This window comes from Miscanthus floridulus, chromosome 8 (assembly GCF_019320115.1).
Source record: "Miscanthus floridulus cultivar M001 chromosome 8, ASM1932011v1, whole genome shotgun sequence".
Lineage (NCBI taxonomy): Eukaryota > Viridiplantae > Streptophyta > Magnoliopsida > Poales > Poaceae > Miscanthus > Miscanthus floridulus.
The window spans coordinates 215,514,556-215,533,831 of record NC_089587.1 but is presented as its reverse complement, the minus strand read 5'-3'; the positions used below and the strand labels follow the sequence as shown (position 1 = coordinate 215,533,831).

At 49.6% G+C, this 19,276-nt stretch overlaps 2 protein-coding genes across 2 annotated transcripts; both read right to left on the bottom strand.

Moving 5' to 3' along the window:
• Window positions 1–2,372: 2,372 nt before the first annotated feature.
• LOC136470622 (uncharacterized) lies at window positions 2,373–2,678 on the bottom strand. The gene has a single exon (XM_066468401.1). It carries the CDS (start codon window positions 2,676–2,678, stop codon window positions 2,373–2,375), a length of 306 nt encoding a protein of 101 aa, XP_066324498.1.
• A 7,023-nt stretch (window positions 2,679–9,701) lies between these two features.
• On the bottom strand, window positions 9,702–10,621 carry LOC136474931 (uncharacterized). The gene has a single exon (XM_066472498.1). It carries the CDS (start codon window positions 10,512–10,514, stop codon window positions 9,963–9,965), a length of 552 nt encoding a protein of 183 aa, XP_066328595.1. The 5' UTR covers window positions 10,515–10,621; the 3' UTR covers window positions 9,702–9,962.
• Window positions 10,622–19,276: the final 8,655 nt, after the last annotated feature.

Below are 19,276 nucleotides of genomic sequence, written 5' to 3'. Positions count from 1 at the left end.
GAACCCAGAAAACACATTTTTTAGGATTCCGCTTGATGCTGAACCTTTGGAGGTTCACGAATGTCACGGCCAAGTTTGGGATTAGGTCGCAAGCTTGAGCCGTTTTGACCACTATATCATCAACATAGACGGCGATTGTTGGTTTTGGCCGCTCGGCTTGATCGGGCTGATCGAGCGGGTCGATTTGGTTGGCAAAGCATTGCTGCATGCACCTTTGGTAGGTGGCACTAGTGTTGTTCAGGCCAAAAGGCATGGTTACATAGCAGTACGAACCATATGGGGTAATTAACGAGGTCGTGAGCTGATCGGACTCTTTCATCACGATCTGGTGATAGCCCGAGTAGGCATCCAGAAAGGAGAGGGTCTTGTAACTTGAGGTGGAGTCGACTATCTGGTCTATGCGCGGCAAAGGAAAGTGATCCTTTGGACACGCTTTGTTGAGGCCAGTATAATCAACGCACATTCTCCATTTCCCGGTCTTCTTTTTAACAAGAACAGGATTGGCGAGCCGGTCGGAGTGGAATACCTCTCTGATGAATCCGGCTGCCAGGAGTTTGGTGATCTCTTCGCCTATGGCCCTACGCCTCTCGTCGTCGAAGCGACACAGGTGCTGCTTGGTTGAAAGGTCCTAATGGCTAGAGGGGGTGAATAGCCTAATAAAAAATTTCTACAACAACACTTAGCAAACCGGTTAGACAATTATGAGGCGAAGCAAGTGTTGCGCTAGCCTACCAAAAATGCAAGCCACCTACCACAATTCTAGTTGATATAGTTTCTATCCACACAATAGCTATGTCACTCCACTAAATTAGTGTGCTCTCAAAGGCTAACTAAAGAGCCACACTAACCAAACTAACAAGCTCTCACAACTAGCTACACTAAAGAGCTTGACAACTAGTTTACGGTATTGTAAGGAGAGTGAGCAAGATAGTTATACCGACGTGTCGAGGAGTGAACCAATCAATCACAAGAATCAATATCAATGAAGACCAATCACCTCGGAATCAAATGATGAACACAATGATTTTTTACCGAGGTTCACTTGCTTGTCGACAAGCTACTACTCGTTGTGGTGATTCACTCACTTGGAGGTTCACGTGCTAATTAGCATCACACGCCAAACCCTTAATAGGGTGCCGCACAACCAACACAAGATGAGGATCACACAAGCCACGAGCAATCCACTGGAGTACCTTTAGGCTCTCCACTGGGGAAAGATCAAGAACCCCTCACAATCACCACGATCAGAGCTGGAGACAATCACCAACCTCTGCTCAACGATCCTTGCTACTCCAAGCCATCTAGGTGGCGGCAACCACCAAGAGTAACAAGCAAATCCCGTAGCGAAACATGAACACCAAGTGCCTTTAGATGCAAACACTCAAGCAATGCACTTGGATTCTCTCCTAATGTCACAATGATGATGAATCAATGATGGAGATGAGTGGGAGGGCTTTGGCTAAGCTCACAAGGTTGCTATGTCAATGCAAATGGCCAAGAGAGTGAGCTTGAGCCAGCCATGGGGCTTAAATAGAAGCCCCCACGAAATAGAGCCATTGTACCCCCTTCGCTGGGCACAACGCGGGGTGGCTAGATGCTCTGGTCAGATTGACCGGATGCTCCGGTCACGCGATGCGTGCCACGTGTCCCGTCTCTTCAAATACTGAGCGCTCGATTTCAATGGTCATGTGATGACCGGACGCAGCAGCTCAAAGTGACCGGACGCTGAGCCCCAGCGTCCGGTCGTTTCCAGTAAGCATCTAGAGACGACTTTTCATGACCAGACATGTCCGTTCATGCTCGACCGGACTCACCCAGCGTCTGGTCACACGGTGACTCCCCTGTGCGCTGCCACGTCAGCAGGACCGGATGCACCCCTTCAGCGTCCGGTCACTCAGTGTCCCAGCGTCTGGTCAGAGATAGACGCCAGCAACTTCGTAGCTTCCACTGACCGGACGCACCGGTCCTATCGTGACCAGCGTCCGGTCACTTACAGTGACCTTCGTCTTTTCTGTCTAAGGCGTCGGTGGCGCCGTTTATACCTTTGCCTTGAGCCTTTTGTTTTTCTCTTTCTTCTTTTCAAGTCCAAGCACTTGATCATCACCATGGCATCACCATCACCATGTCATGATCTTCATTTGCTTCACCACTTGGAATGTGCCACCAATCTCATGATCACTTGATAAACTAGGTTAGCACTTACGGTTTCATCAATTCACCAAAACCAAACTAGAGCTTTCATTGGTGGGCTTCGAGCCCAGGATGAGGCGCAGTGCATGCTCGACGACCTCCCGTGGTATGCCCGGCACGTCAGAAGGCTGCTAGGCAAAGACATCGCTATTGGCACGTAGGAAGTCGACGAGCTCGTATTCCTATTTGGCCGGGAGCTGGGTCCCGATCCGCACCGTTTTGGTTGGGTCAGTGGGGTCAATTCCCACCGCCTTGGTTTCCTCGAACGGGTGGAAGGCCATTGAGGAGTTTGGTTTGTTGTAGTCTGGTACTGTTAGGGTCGATGACTCCCCGAGCCGCGGGAGCTCGAACGAGTTGATGATCGCGGTGGCGAGCTCGAAATGCTCGCGGTCGCACGTGACGCCGTGCGAGAAGGTGCTGCTTACGGTGATGACATCGTTCAGTCCCAGCATCTTCAGCTTGAGGTAGGTGTAGTTGGGGATCGCCATGAATTTGGCATAGCATGGCCGCCCCAAGATGGCGTGGTAGGACCCTAGGAAGTCCACCACTTCAAAGGTGAGGACCTCCGAGCAAAAGTTGGCTCGGTTGCCAAACGTGACGGACATATCGATCTACCCAAGGGGGTATGCCTGCGCTCCCAGGATCACCCTGTGGAAGGGAGAACTCCCTAGGTGGAGTTCTGACCGGGGGATGCGCATGGCATCGAGGGTGTCGACATAGAGGATGTTGAGGCCGCTGCCTCCGTCCATCAGCACCTTGGTGAGGCGCTTCTTCCGGACGATGGGGTCAAAGACAAGTGGGTAACGTCTTGGTCTCGTGACACGGGAGGGATGGTCCCTCTAATTGAAGGTGATCAGAGATTCTGACTAGCTAAGGAAGGAGGGGACGACTGTCTCAACGGTGCATGCCTCCCTATAGCGCACCTTGTGCTGGCGTTTGGTCCAGATGGTGTTGGATCCACCGAAGATCATGATGCATTCCTTAGGGTCAGGGAAATTGTCTCCGTCATTGCCCGTCGCGCCTCCTTTCTTGGCTACTGCCTCTTTGCCGTCCCCCTCTTTTGGCCCGCCGGCCTGTCGGAGGAAACGTTTGAGGAGCTCACAGTCCTTGTAGAGGTGTTTGATGGGGTAGGCGTGGTTGGTGCATGGGCTATCCATAAGTTTGTTGAAGTGGTCAGGCAGGCCCTGTTGGGGCTGCTTGCTTGTGCGGTCAGTTGTGGCGACCAACGTGGTGTTGTCCGGTCGGCGCTGGTCCTTTTTGTTCTTCTTGCCCCTCTACGTGGAGGGGCCCTCATCTTTGTCCGCGCGCTTGGCCTTGTTTTTGTCCCGGCCTCCATTGAAGACCGCTTTGACTGCCTCCTCGCCAGAGGCATGGTTAGTGGCGATGTCGAGCAGGCCACGGATGGTATGGGGCTTTAGGCGCTTGTGGATTGGGGACACGTAGGTCGTCCCGGAGAGGAATGCGCTGATGACGTCCGCGTCGACGACATCAGGGAGGGAGTTGCATCATTGGGAGAACCTATGGATGTAATCCCACAGGGACTCGCTGGGCCCCTGCTGGTAGCTCTTGAGGTCCCAGGAGTTCCCAGGACGGACGTACGTCCCCTAGAAGTTTTCGACAAAGATCCTCTTGAGGTCCGCCCAGTCGCGGATGCTGTCGTGCGGGAGGAATTCGAGCCATGCTCAAACATGTTCCCCTACGTAGATGGGGAGATACTGAATGATGAAAAGGTCATCATCCACCCCCCTGGCTCGGTAGGCGAGCCGGAAATCTTTAAGCCAAATACCGGGGTTCGTTCCCCAGTGTACTTGGTGATGTTGGTGGGTGGTTGGAAGCGCTGCGGGAACAATGCTCTCTGGATGTGTCAGCCAAAGGCCTGTGGTCCTAAGCCCTTGAGGCTAGGACTCCGGTCGTCTGGCCAGCGATCAAGCCTAGGGATTGTTTCACCGCTCCCCTCGGTGGTTCAGCCGGGGCCCGTATCACCTGCCCTCACTGGCGCTCAGTGGATGTCATCATCATGTCGAGCGTGATGTCGATTGCTAATGATGTTGTGAGCATCTTGGTGTGAACTGGGCCGCTCGGGTACTAGCAGTTGGTGTGGAGCAGGCGCCAGGTCGGATCGTGGTGCAGTCGCTGCCTCTCGAGCCATGCTTGGCGACTGTAGTGGTGAGCGGATGGAGTGATCCATCTGGCGCGTCCCCACTCCCCCAGTGGGGAGAGAAGGCGCGTGTCGGAGTCACGATGTGGAGCTTTCCGCTTGTTGAACGGCGGTGGCTTCTACCAGCGCCCGGAGGTTCCGGTAGACCGCCCACTCCTAGGGGTCAACGAGCTCGGGAACGCCGCACAGAAGCATTGCCGTAGCGGCGATGTTCTGGCTAGTCCGAGCAAATTGTGGGGGTCATTCCCCTTGTTTATGATGTCGCGCTAGACCTGGCGAGCGCGACCTCGAGCGCCACCGGCCGGGTCATGCGCATGGGGCGCAACTTGCTGTACCAAGCGCGTCGGCGCAGGCAGCGGATGGTTCTGCCGCCATTGTCATAGCTCCTCGGTGTGCCCTTGCGCCAGCGTGAGGGCCCCCGCATGCGGGTACAGTGGGGTGTGAGTCTGCATAGACTCTGCAACTACCGGTGGCTGCCCCAGAGCGTCCGCCATAGCACACTCCTAGGATGGTTGGTGGCTAGGTGTCATGTCGCCAATGCTGGAGCCATCGCTCTTAGCCTCATCATCCAGGAATTCGTATAAATAGGTGGGAGCATAGCTCACCATCCCCACGATTTCGAATGTGAAAGGGGGCAGCGTCAGCATTTTTTGGAGCCCCCGGGCATACACGTCCATGGAGGACACGAGGCCGTAGAGGAACCAGTCATGCGGTGGTTGCGGTACGGACAACAGGGTCCCTCCAGATAATTGACGGAAGATAGTAAATAGCGAGTAAATAACAGTATGTACATTACTCACAGCGGGGTTTGAGCAGAGAGTTTGCTCGGAATGAAGCGCAGATGCCTTGTCATTGTAGTCATTGTGTGTCCCGAAGCTGATGGAGGGCGTCCCTCTGACAGGCGCCGGAATGAGTGCCTCCTCACGGAGGTGTAGTATGCCGAGCCGGTCGGCGATGAAGTCTAGGCTTCCGAAGAGGAAGGCCTGGGATGGCTCGAAGATGGGTGGAACCCACATCCCAACAGGTCGGAGTACTGGAAACTCCAGTGAGCCAAAGCGAGTCGTATCGCCTGAGCCCACCATGGCGAAGGTGGTGGAAAAGTGGGTCATCCGATGACCAAAAGTGTTGAACATACAGCGTCTTCCCCACGGACGGCGCCAACTGTCGGTGCAGAAAGTGACCAACACATAAATATTTATAGTTTTGCCGTACGTTGTGATTGGAGGTGGCCTAGCACTCAATAACATAGGGTTTATACTAGTTTAGGCAACGTGCCCTACGTCCAGTTTGAGTCGGTCGGTGACTTTATTCCTGAGCCCAGGTGCTCTAAGTTTGCAGTGGGGTTACAAACAAGAAGGAGAAAGATGGGAGGTACAAGAGGTCCGGCCAGACTCTGGTCGGAAGGGCCGAGAGAGACGGGAGCCCCGCTATGAGCTAAGTGTTCAAGCATGTGCTTGTGGTTTGAACCTAGTGGTTCTGTTGTTGTGTGCTAGTGAACTTGATCGATCTAATGAATCTGAATCAACTGAGTCTACTGGGAGAGAGTGCATCCCCTTTTATAGATGAAGGGGATAGCTTTACAAGTGAGAGGGAGAGAGTACATATGCTACTCAGCCTTGTTGCTCATGCCGGTGGGTACAGGATGATGGTAGGCGCCCACAATACTGTTGAATGTCAGATGCACGTGGGAGGTTGTGTTGTCTTCTTCGGGTATGGCAGACATCGGCGCCTGCCACACTGTTGATACCTAGAGGTTGCAAGGGGTTTTACCATGTTCGCTTGGTACGGTAAATGCCGATGCCCACAACACTGTCGATGCCCAGAGGCATGTGGGGGGAGCCTTACCGTATGGGAGTTAATGGTGTCCACAATACTGTAGGGGAAAATGTCAGCGCCTACAACACTGCTTGGGTTTTGTCGTGCCAGGGAGGTCGCAGATCATGGTTTCTGTAGGTGTACAGGGTACGGTCCCTGGTATTGTGGTTTGACTTGTGCGCCCTGCCTTACTTTCTCTGTCCGTTTCTTGGTCCTTACCGAGCGGGCGTCCCCGGTCGGTTGGTCCTAGTCGGCTCTGATCACGCCAGTCGGAGAAGAGCAGGGAGCAGGGGTTTGGCGCATCCCCGGTCGGAGATGCGGGTCGGAGTTAGAAGCGGTGTTTGGCCAGGCCTTCCGGTCGAAGAGGCCGTCCAGAAGCGGGCTGGAGACCGAAGCGAGCGCTCTGGTCGGAGAGGTGGGCCGGAGTCGGAAACGGGCGCCATTCCTCCTCGGCCAGGCCTTCCGGTCGATGATTGGATCACCCTTCTGGCCTATCATTTAGGTACTTGGGCCGGCCCATGAGTTGTGCGTTGTTTGCAACGTTGCCTGTCGGGCCGAGCCTTTGTTGGGAAGCTAGTCCATGAGGGACCCTAGGTTTATGAACCCGACAATACCCTTGTTTATATATACCTCTCGTCTGAGGTGCAAATACCCTTGCAGATTTACTCTAGAACACTAACATTATTCACCTCCAATGCATGTCCTCGACTATTGCTCTGTCAGAGCATTGCCCTCCAATCATCTGCAATGATAGGCTCTGAGCATTGAAATAGCAACATGATCCAATGCCATGGGAAGTTCCTAAGACACATCAGACACATTGAAAGAGTATCGGATGACTTGTTGTCGAAGATGATCAAGGAACCATCAATCTGGAATAATAAATACTTGCCATACTAAGAATCCATCGAGCAAGTGACACAAAAATGCAAACGGGGAACACAATCCTCCGCACCAATCACGTCCACCTTGCAAAAACCAAAATGACATGAAGCATGCCAAGCTGAAAGCCTAGATATGCATTCACATTGGAATTGTCTGCAAGAAACAAGATCCAACATGGAATCGATGAAGGCGATAACCTCCGGTAGCCCATAGGGCATAACTTATTCAATCTAAACCCTAACTGCTATGACAAGATTGGGCGTCGACCTCACAACCAGCGAGGTTGTCGCATGGGGAGGAGGGGGACCAAGGGTGGTAGTGCAGGAGGTCCTAGGGTGACAGTCATAGATAAGGTGGAGATGACGCCGGTAGAACAAGATTAGTTGTAAGGATTGAATGGCCAGGGGGTTTGAATTGAGATCTAAAATACGTAAAACAACAATCTTAGGTATGCGAACTCTAAACATCCAAAGCACCTTGGCACCTAAGTTTTTGACAAAAACATACTATGAAGTCCTTAGGGCCACCATCCTACACAAGTCCTTAGCAAGATAAGTAGAGGAACATGTTAACCAAGTCTATTATGAACTTCACACACTTTTTTATACAACCTATGAGATAGACTACTAAAGTGGAGCTCATGATTACACTAAGATAGCACACTTGCTAAACAATCCTAGTCACATAAGAGAACTTGCACACAAAAAGCTAGAGCAAGAAGTAATGTAAGAAACCTAAAGAGGCAACATAATTTTCCCCATGGTCTCGGGTTATTGCCACAACCCCCTACTCCACGTTGGATCACCTAAGTCACAAGTACTTGATTAATCTCCTCTCCGCTAGTGAATATCCGTTTGCCACTTTGGAATGGTGAAGAGGCTCATAGCCATTGGAAAAAGTTGACAGACGCAGACATTACCGGATGATCCGCCAACCTCTAGCTATGCCAGATCATATAGTGGTGTTGTGCTAGCTGATTCCGCTAGTAGCTAGTTGGAAATTTACCGAAATATTTCCGTCATATCCACATGTTCTCGCGTCAACTCTTTCAAGTTGGACGCCTTGGCCCCCTTAATAGCACGACCAAAGGAAAAACAAAACCCTAATACAGACTACTAGCAAATATCCCCATGCACGCAGCCTACACTCATTCTCAAGTGTCCTTAGTCTTATCGATCATCCTTTGCACCATAAGTCGATCAATCACCAAGTCTTGGGATCAAGACACTTGTGGCCATTTACATTGCAACTAACTCAACTGCATTAACCTATGCAAAACATACGTTAGTCTCATTAACCACTAAAACCCCATAAACACTACATTGGGGTCTAGATGTGTCTGTAGTCTTGTTGCTCCCATAGCTGGAGGAAGACATCATGCACTCATACACTTTGTGTAGTGACAAACTAATCGTTCACTTCCTTAGATCAGAAATAAAAGTCTACTACAACATTGGCACAATGCACACGGTTTAGATACTATGAATTTTTTATTATTATTATAAATCTAGTAATGTTGATATGATATTATCGATCCATAAAAAGTTTTAGATATCTATAATCTACAATAATCTACAATAAAAGCGTTTGATTTAGAATAAATCTAGATGATTTATATTTCTGATGACTTTACGAATGAAGTATAGTTGGCTTGATTTATTCTCTCAAACCATTTTAGTTGGATTGTCTTATCTGTCTTGAGGTACATCGTTAAAGTATGGTGACAAACTAAACATTGAATAGTAGTTCTAGGGCTCTGTTTGGATTGACTAAAATAAGTTCCTAGCTACTAAAAAAAGTTTTAGCTTATCAAAAAAGTCCACCTTATAGTCTAATTTGAACTGTTCGACCATCCAACTTACAAAAATCTAATTACAGGTTCCCTCCAGCTATTACAACTTATAAAAAGTTGTGCTGATTTAAACGGGGCCTGTTTTTTTAGTGACAGAGTATATAATGATTTATGCTAAAAACACATCAATTTTGATTAGGTTAGAAGCTCGCAATCTTATATTAACCATAGAGATCCAATATTTATACGAAAATAGTGATTAAAAAAATCTTATTGTATCTTGTACATAGTGTTCCATGTTCTCTATCCTACAAATTGTGTTAGGTCGACTTGTAAGTGGAGAGAAAAAAAAAGACTAATCTAAATATGGGTATGTTTTACCACGTGAAACAATTTTGGGAGTAAATTGAGATGAAATTTTGTTCACATACAAAATGGATTAGAAACTTCGATAATAACTTAAACTTTTTTCAAAGAAATAATACTAGAATCCAGATTTATCCTGTTGCCTAAGAAAAGACACGTCTGAAAAAAAGGTGCGAAATGCTTATCTTTTTTTTCCAACTTCGATAGACCCTAAAAACTCTAGTGGTTAGTAATTTTTAGGGTGTAATTGTGCATTCTTATTTATGCCTAAATTGTATTCTAGGCTAGTAGCATAAAGAGGAATGGGTCGTCAGGTCGTGCCTTGTTGATCTCTTCAAGTTTCTACTGAATCAAAGCAAAAGTCGGCGACTCAGCTTGAACAGTTCAAGTCAACAGAGGGGACGCCGATATGCCACGTATGTATACAGCTCGTGTAGCGGCATAGGTATAGCTAGATTAACAAAAAAAAAAATGGCATTACTTGATGAGTTGATGTTAAAACCAATCAAAGAATATCGATCGATGGATCAAAGTACAAGTTCTTTGCTTTAGATCTGTACAAAGCATGAATTCTGGATAGCCTAGCTGCATGCCTCTTCGATACCTAGCTAGGCGAAAGCCATCAACAAAATGCACCAAAAGAACAAAAAAATTTGTTCGCAAAACACTAGAAATAAGTCATCGACGAAACCAGAACAACACAGCGAGGAGCGGGCTGCCTGCGTGCATGGCCAGACGAGAAGTCCCGATCAGAATTCAGAAGAGGACCCACTTGGCCGCGGTGGCCCTCTCGTCGAGCGTCTTGCCGCGCGCGGCCATCGAGCACCCTTGGTCCTTCTTCCCTCCTCCCCGCGTCGCGTGCAGCAGCTTGGCCCAGAAGCTCGTGGCCGTGGTCCTCCTCCTCTGCTCCCTCCTCGCCCGGAGGAACGCCGCCACGGCGTCGGCGTCCCCGACGACCCGCTCGTGCCGCATCAGCAGCGACACCCGCGCCGCGCGCCTCATCTCGTCGTGGAACGCCGGCTCGTCGTCGCCCGGGCTGGCGCACTCCGACGACGCGGCGCTGGAGCCCTCCGAGGAGTAGGCCGTGGACATCTCCGAGCAGCAGGAGGACGCCTCCTCGTCGTGGTATCTGCTGTACCCCTCCGCCTCCTCGCCGCGCACGACGGAGGGCAGCGACGCCGAGAGGGCCAGGTGGGACAGGCGGTCCCGCAGGCAGGACGCGCAGACGCCCGCCCCCTGCTGCCGGTGCCGCCGGCACCGCGCGCCCTCCGCCTTGCCCGACTTGGCCTTGTTGTTGCCCATCACCATGCCGCCGAAACCGAACCGCCAACCAGCTCGCCGACAGGACCGGAAACGCTACCACCACTTCTCGTTCTCGTGTAAAAAACCCAGCAGTCACCTGTCACCGTGTGTGGGCGCGCTCGTGTGCTGCAATATATATAGTACGTGGGTCAGGTCAGGCGGTGTGGGTGCGGACTGCGTAGCGGGGGGAGGGGAGCTTCGCGGATGCTGCAGTTGCACGCGAGCTGTGGAGGAGGAGTTGCGATGCGGTTGGACTTTTTGAGGTGGCCTGGCTGGCCGTGCGTAGGCGAGGCGCGGGCAGCGGAGGAGCCTGGCTGGGTCCGGGCTGGCGCGTGTGCGCGCGGTCGGGGGGTTGTGCTCTCGTGCCGTCGTGCGGTACGGACGACTAATCTACTAGGGACAACTACGGAGCAGAAGAGTGGTACTAGGCATGCACGGCGTTTGATCGGGCATGGGGTTTTTTAGTGGGTCGATCGGGGTTTTTTCTCAGCTTTTTCGCGGCCTTTTCTTTGGCTTTTCGTAAAGGGATCTTTTTGGAAGCTTCCGACCCTGGATCTGCGATGACATGCGCGGTGGTTCGTCAGCTCAGCTCCACGGCGGGGAATTTCACTTCATTCTCTCTCGCGCTTGTGTTGGGTTTGTCTGGGGTTGCTTTCGTTTGACTACTGCTGGTGATGGGTCTGGTGATCGCCATCCATGAGACTTTCTTTACTGTGCGTCTGTGTGTTGGTGCGCCTGCCGTCAGGAAGCCGGGAACTGTTGATAGGTGATGGAGATCGGAGACACATAGGTTATGGGCTTTCCTAAATGGAAAGAAAAATGAAGGTACCGAACCATGTTTTTCCTTTTCTGATGTTCCCCTTATCCCATGTAATCAGGAGCTCTATTGAGTTTTGTTCAGAAGGAAAATTAATTAACCATTTTATGCTCCTGGAATTTGTCTTCTTAATGTATCAAGCTAAATTATGTCAACTAGGTTGACGTTACTTTTTTTTTGGCGCATAAACTAGGTTGACGTTACTGCAAACACAGAGATCCCATCTCCATCAGACACAGGCGCACAGTGAGCTCGCGCTGTTGCGAAGCAGCTGCGAAAACGGCGGAAATGCGTCCAGCCGTGCTCACGTGAAGAGGGATCGATCTGATGTTTTCTGTAGAATCCGGGCGTCTGAATCAGGTCAACGAAACCACTTCAACAGGCCAAGATGGATTGACGTTTGACGGCTTCCTGGTTCCACTTCCACGGCGGCGGAAAATGAGGGCCCTTGCTTCTGTCTGCGCTAGACCGAGTCCGAAAGCGCCGCAGTTGGTCTAACCTTGCTGTCTCTGTTTTGAAGATTTTCTGCTAGGGAAAGTTCATAGCCATAGCCCTAGGCTGGTCTAACGAGACATGAAACTTCCTGGCATGGTTTCGACGGCAAGCAAGCAAGCACGGTGCACGATCCTGCCTTCGCTACGACTTCCGTGAAACTTTGCTCGGCAGGCAAAAACAAATTTTGGCACCAGACGTGGGGCGTGCCGAGTGCAGACTGCAGAATGCGAACTTGGTAATTCGCACGACGAAAGTCGGCACCAGCGGACGCGATCTCGAATAGTTTTGGTGTTATATGGCGAGGGGGCCAGCGTAAATAATCCGGTTTTGTTAACGCGGTGGCCGGTTTTGCCTCGCCGCCGTGCACGCCACGCGCGCAACCGGCCGCCGCCCGCGCGCGGGGCGCGAGATGGGCAGTGGGGCACGTGCCCAGTGCGGGGTCCCCGAGCCGAGGGCGGCGGCGGCGGCGGCGTGGTGGCTGGCGACCTGGCGTACGTACGGCAGCTCCGTGTCCAGTTGTCCTTGCGCTAATCAGCACATGGATGACGCTTCCTCGTCGGCCGAGACGCGGACGGGGTTGTGTTTTGCTCTGCTTTATCTCGGGCGACGCCCCCCGTCGGTGCCGCCGTGGCGGTGCGACCGGATTTGGCACCGCCACCGCCACCGCCTGGGATTCTCGTACGCCGTCGCAAACTCGCTGTCAAGAACCTACTCAACCTGTTTACACGGGACCGACCCCTCGCCATAGTGTACTAGGCCCGTGTTTAGTTGTCAGGCCAAATTTCAAAAAAATGCTGCAGTAGTCATCACATCGAATCTTGCGATACGTGCATGGAGCATTAAATATAGGCGAAAAAAAAACTAATTGCACAGTTTTGTTGAAAATCGCGAGACAAACGTTTTAAACCTAATTAGACCATGATAGAACATTAATTATCAAATAAAAACGAAAGTGCTACAATAGCCCAAAATCCAAAATTCACCCAACTAAACACCCTCTAGTTTTCATGTTCAGATAGGGCTTTCAACGGAACACGGAGTCACCGGCAAGGCAAGCAGTCAGATTATCCGTACTGCTGTACACCTGTACTACGTGCAGGTGCAACCACCTTCAAGGGAGGCCTCACTTTTAGTTGTAATTGTCCAATCGTTGACTAATTAGGCTCAAAACGTTTATCTCGCAAAGTACAACCTAACTGTGCAATTAGTTTTTGATTTCGTCTATATTTAGTACTCCATGCATGTAACGCAAGTTTGATGTGACGGAAAATCTTCTTTTTGTATAGTGTCAAAGTTGAGAATTTGGTGGAACTAAACATGGCCTAAACACACCCGAGGTAGGAGTAACCTGAGAGCAGAGGCAGGTGTTTGTAGGCTTTGTAGCTCTGATTCCTTGAAGGCCTGAACAGGGAACGAGATAGATGCCAACAGAAAGCACGTTGTCACAACATGGAAAGCCCGGCATACTAGCCCTAGCGGTGCACAAAATAGCACCAGAATCATTTTAATGAACTGAACCGAACCAATTTAACCAAAACAAATCCGTTAACAAATATTTTTCGTAGTCTGTTTAGTTAAGACTTTTGCGTGATTTGGTGATCGGTGATTTATTATGTTATTAAGTGGCATTAACCGATTTAATCAAATTTCTTTGTTATACTATTAAATTAAACATCAAAATTATGTCTATTTATAATGTATCCCTATGAGGCTTTATTTGTTACAAGCATTCTTTCTTACTTTTCCTTTTCTTTTGTTGCTGATGCATTTCTTGTTGGGTCGTTTCATATGCAAATGTGTTGTTGCATTGTCTCCTGTAGAACATGTGTCTATTCGGTAGAATGTTTTACGGCCGGTGCTGCTGGTTGACTGTAGCACAGTGCCCGCTACATCTAGCAGCAGTCGTTAATCGCAGCCGAACGTACTGAATACTCCTTCCGTTTCAAAAATAAATGGCCATTTAGGTTTGTGTGCAGAAATTAAGGAGAAATCAAAAGGTGTGGTGCACAAAAAAAAAATGAGAGAGATAGAGAGGTTAAGATAGAGATATATCGGAAAAGGAGAAAGGTTCATTGGAAATTGATAAGGTCAAGTATTTTGGGACAAAATTTAAATCTCATCTATTTGGGATGGAGAGAGTAATATTTTTGAAGGAAAACAGAGGGTTTTGATCCCCTACTGTGCATTTATTGCATGAAAGAAAATAGAATATATTACACATAAGCTTCTAGCAATAAATCAATTGAGGGATGAAGAGCTGCTCTTGCCCTTAGGACAACTAAGGCAAACTTTGCTTTGAAGATGGCCTCGCAACGCTGCACCGAGGACGGTATGCTTCTGAAGATCAATATTATTCCTCACTGCCCAAATGGACCAGCACATAGTGATCACAATCTCCAAAGTAAGGCAAATGAAGCTGAATCTCGGAGAGAGTAATATATATGGAGGTCAACTGATTTTGGTCGATTTAGTTTTCTTCACCAGTGTGGATGAAATTCTTGCTAAAAGTATAGACGCAGGGTCGTAACTAGAGTGTAGCTTTGCCAACAGCACAGACACCAGAGTGATAGAAATTTTCTTAAGAAACCCCATACCCACCCATAAAAAAAAAGCTAAGGGCGTGTTCTAGACTAGGGTTGAAAACAATAGACAATGATCTTTAATGATATCTTTTATACTGAAACAAAGATCGTAAACTCACCATATTTTTCATTTAACTATGCGGTACTGAGAGAAATTAGAAGATCAAAATTGTAAACACGTTGATGAACGAAAAAGGTTATAAACAATATCATATTTTAAGAACTATTTTCGGTAAACGGGATCTCCGACTTTCGTTTTTAGCTCCACTCCAGACCTTAAAGTGCATAGCAGCGGCAAAAGCCGGGCTGCAGGCCCAGTATGAAGTTGTTGGATCAAAACAGGGAGCAAATTTGCTCGTGGCGATAGCCTAGATCGGCCCAATTGAGAAGGCGGTGAGAACCTTAACAAACGACCTGGGCCAGTGTCAAATCACAATAGGAATGCAATTAAGGCTGCAAGCAGATATTCAGACCACATGCTCTGAAACTTCTCTGAAGACGAGTGGTATTGCCTCCGTCACAAAATTAGTGCACATTTCTCACTTGGAGAAGTCAAATAAATAAGTTTGACCAAATGTTTACGAAAAAGCACTAATATTTATAATATCAAATCATCATCATTAGATTAATCGTATCATATATTTTTATACTAATTTTATTAATAAAGATATAAATGTTAATATTATTATGTAAAAATCTAGTAAAATTGAGACTGTTCGACTCCTCAAAGTGCGAGATGCACACTTATTTTAGGACGAAGAGAGTAGTCTAGTGTAGGCATCTCCTGCTGTAAGGTGTTCACCTTATGTACTTTAGAATACAACTAACAACAAGGTCTAAGAAGTACGGACCCAAGTCGAGGATTAGTGGTATGCCATTTCTCTTATCAAGATGCCAACTCTAGTGTCAAAATATGGCTTAATTCTTATCTGGAACACGCACTGTTGTGGCACCCCAATCCCATCATATCTGTCAATTTTCTGACTTTATTCATCATGGTGTTATGAAATTAGCTTAGTGCTGAACTAGTGTATTGAAGCAAAGAAAGGAACGGAATTTTGTTCCGTCGTCTAAAACTAATTATATCTGTCACACATAATACAGTGGCAGCTTGGTATTATCCTCAGCTCAGCCCTCAGGTCGTGCTTCCTAGTTCCTACTCTAGCGCCTCTCTTCTTCAGCGAAAGAGTTGCCCAGACAGAGTCCGAGAGACACTATACTAGCTAGCTTAACATGGTTGGGGTCGGCAATGACGGCAAGGAAGAACTGTGATTCTGTGAACAGGGAAACAACGACCTTCATGCTGGCACCGATTATGATTTTTACTGAAAAGTTATCAAACTTCACCACATGTGAATGATGTTTCAATGGCAAAAACGGGAGAATTCACGAACACCGAATGGCAGATATGTAAATCCTTAACGGCAGCCTCCACGGCATAGTTGACGCCGGAGCCTCGTACGGCCGCTTAACGGAAGCCGCTGCCATAGACGGCATTACGCTGACGGCCGCCTAACGGAAGCCGCCGGAACAGACGGCATTACGCTGACGGCCGCCTAACGGAAGCCGCTGGCCCTGACGGCATTATGCAGACGGCTGCCTAACGGAAGCTCGCGGCGTCGGAGTCATCGGCCTGGCTCGACTACACAGCTCGGCCGCGCATGCCAGTATGCCACGAAACGCGCTAATGCGACGTCGGCCTTCATAGGCCTAATTCATGAGCAGGTGGGCTAAATTAATCTCTGACGTGGGCCTCCTTCTGCCTAACTCCTTCGAGGGCCTGATTTAGAGCAACCCGAGTCCCGCCGGTCTGGGGACTGAAACCCTCTTTGGGCTTTCTGGAGGAAAAAGTCCATTCTGCTTTCCTGAACTTTTTTTTTTACTTTAAAATCGGATATTTTATCACTAAACTCTTAGAACTGTTCAAATTATCTTCTTGCCGTGGACCTAAATCTATTTCTGTTTGGAGTATCCAATTTTTTGGATTTTTTAAATAAATACAGACATTTTCAGTGGCTTAAAAACCTTTATCAAGTATTTACTGAATTTTTTAACTGAAAAAGAACGAAACCACGTTCAGAACCAAGGCACGAGGTAATTGAACGGTTTCAAGAGGTCTGTCCGGAGAAAAATCAAAGGCAGAATGGACTTTTTTCCTTTTCTGGAGTACTAGGCACTTCGTTTGGTTGGACATGCAGGGAAATTCGACTAGTTTAAGGAAAGTGACTTGCACAGCGATTTAGAGCGGAGCCGAGACACCAGTTTCTGTTAAGTAATCTATTGCTCCCCTGTGTGAACGCGTGGCAGGGGGCAGGCGCCAAAGTCAGTTTTGCTATCACATCTAGTCACTATAGCAACATGACAACCTGACATGTCTGTGTACTAGGACTAGATGGATAGAGTTGTATATATAGTTTTCCACTGCAACTCAGTAAAGAGAGCGAGTTCAGTTTTACCATCTCCTCTGTAGAGCTCCGTCCAACACTGATGCTTATGCTGTGTGTGTATGTACTCTGTTCTCCCTCCCTTCTTCTACCTCTAGCCATAGCGTGTGGTTGGCATCGCCGGTGAGTGGTCGTCTCATCTGTTCCGAAGATCCAGGGGCCAACAAGTGGTATCAGAGCTGTACAAGCGTCGTCGCCGGACTAACCGTTGGTGATGACGGATGGTTTGGAGATGGGCGACAGCAGCGACGCTGCTGTGGCTGCCCAGCCAAGACAGGAGGTCATTGTGCGCACGGTGCGGGAGGTCAGCGGCACTAGTTGGCCGACGCTGACTCGCACCAACTATGGCGAGTGGGCGGTGACCATGAAGGTCAAGCTCAGAGCTCGATGACTCTGGAATGCTGTTGACAAGGGCACCAACAATGAAGAAGACGACATGTCAGCGTTGGAGGCTATGCTTGCTGTTGTGCCAGCGGTGTACAGGGAGCCGTTGAGGGCGAAGAGCTCTGCTAAGGAGGCGTGGGAGGCCATTGCGGTGATGCGCGTTGGTTCCGACTACGCAAAGAAGGCGACGGCCTAGCTGCTAAAGTAGGAGTACGCCAACCTCAAGTTCAAGGATGGTAAATTGATGGAGGACTTATCCCTCCACCTGCAGACGCTCATCAGCAAGCTGAGGAGCCACGGTGTCACCATCGATGAAGAAGAGGCGGTCTTTAAGTACCTCCACTCCGTGCCGATGAAGTACATCCAGATCACTCTTTCCATAGAGACAATGTTAGATCTATCCATCCCCACCATTGAGGATGTGACTAGTCGGTTACGGGCGGTGGATGAGCGCCTAGAGTAGACGACAGCAATGACGGACAACGGTAAGCTTCTGCTAATAGAGGAGGAGTGGGCTGCTCGGAGGAAGCCTCCTCTAGCTACGATGGCGATGGCAAGCGCTGCGGCAAGGCTTCTTCAGAGAAGAAGAAGAAGGTCGACCCCAAAGCCTGCCGACGCTGTGGGAAGACGGGCCATTGGGCAAAGGAGTACCCAAATTGCAAGCGGGAGAAGAAGGCTGAGGCTCACCTGACGTAGGCTGATGATGATGATGAGGCAACTCTCCTAATGGCGACGTTCTATGCACTACACAATGTTGAGGCCAAGGAGAAGGGAGAGAGGATGGCGGTGGAAGGGCCTGGGAAGGCTCTAAAGGCTGTCCACCTCGATGAACCATGCACCCAAGTCCACCTCGGATGTGTCGGCGACGTACAGGAGCAGCGGTCGTACCTAGACTCTAGTGCTAGCAACCATATGACGGGCTCCAAGGAAGCCTTCTCCGAGCTCGACGGCAACGTGACTGGCATGGTGAAGTTCGGTGATGGCTCAAGGGTGATGATCCGAGGGCGCGGTACCATCATCTTCAGGTGCTAGAACGGTGAGCACTGCACACTGATGGATGTGTACTACATCCCGCAGCTGCGTTCTAGCATCATCAGCATTGGTCAGCTGGATAAGCGCAGCAGCGAGGTACTGATCAAGGACGGCGTCCTCAGTATCCAGGACCAGGAGCAAGGCCTTCTTGCCAAGGTTAAGAGGTCTCGAAACTGGCTGTACCTGCTCAACTTGAAGGTGGAGCAGCCAGTGTGCCTGACAGCACGACACATCAAGGAGCCATGGTTGTGGCATGCTCGGTTCGGCCATCTCAGCTTCGACGCGCTCAATCGGCTAGAGAAGATGGTTCGAGGGCTGCCCCACATCAAGCACGCAGGCGAGCTGTGTGACAGCTGCCTAGCCAGGAAGCAGAGGAGGCTACCATTCCCAAAGGCGGCCAAGTATCACGCGACGGACGCTCTTGAGCTCGTCCATGGCGATCTCTGTGGGCCAATCATGCCAGCCACAAACGGTGGTCGACGGTACTTCCTCCTACTCGTGGATGATTGCAGTCGCTATATGTGGTTGCAACTCCTGATGAGCAAGGACAAGGCGGCAGAGGTGATCAAGAAGTTCAAGGCGCACGTAGAGGTAGAGAGTGGCAAGAAGCTGTGCGTGCTAAGGATTGATCGCGGCGACGAATTCACTTCAGTGGAGTTCGCTGCGTACTGCGCGGATCAGGATATGGTGCGACACCACATCGCACTGTACTCGCCATAGTAGAATGGCATGGTGGAGCAGCAAAACTAGACGGTGGTTGGCATGGCTCAATCCATGATGAAGGCAAAGGGCATGCCGATAAGGTTCTGGGGTGAGGCGGTGACCATGGCGGTGTTTATCTTCAACCGCGCGCCCACCAAGGCCTTGAAGGGTATGACGTCATTCGAAGCTTGGTATGTGAAAGTGCATCTAGCCCTTTAGTGGGTTTTGGATGATTGAATGATAACGTGATTAAAGGTATAACCCGTTTGCTAAGTGTGGACAGGTAATAGATTATCTCATAGGTACTTAATA

Coding starts and splice junctions, on each gene's coding strand:
- LOC136470622 (XM_066468401.1), bottom strand. CDS start 2,678: ATGGCGATCCCCAACTACACCTACCTCAAGCTGAAGATGCTGGGACTG.
- LOC136474931 (XM_066472498.1), bottom strand. CDS start 10,514: ATGGTGATGGGCAACAACAAGGCCAAGTCGGGCAAGGCGGAGGGCGCG.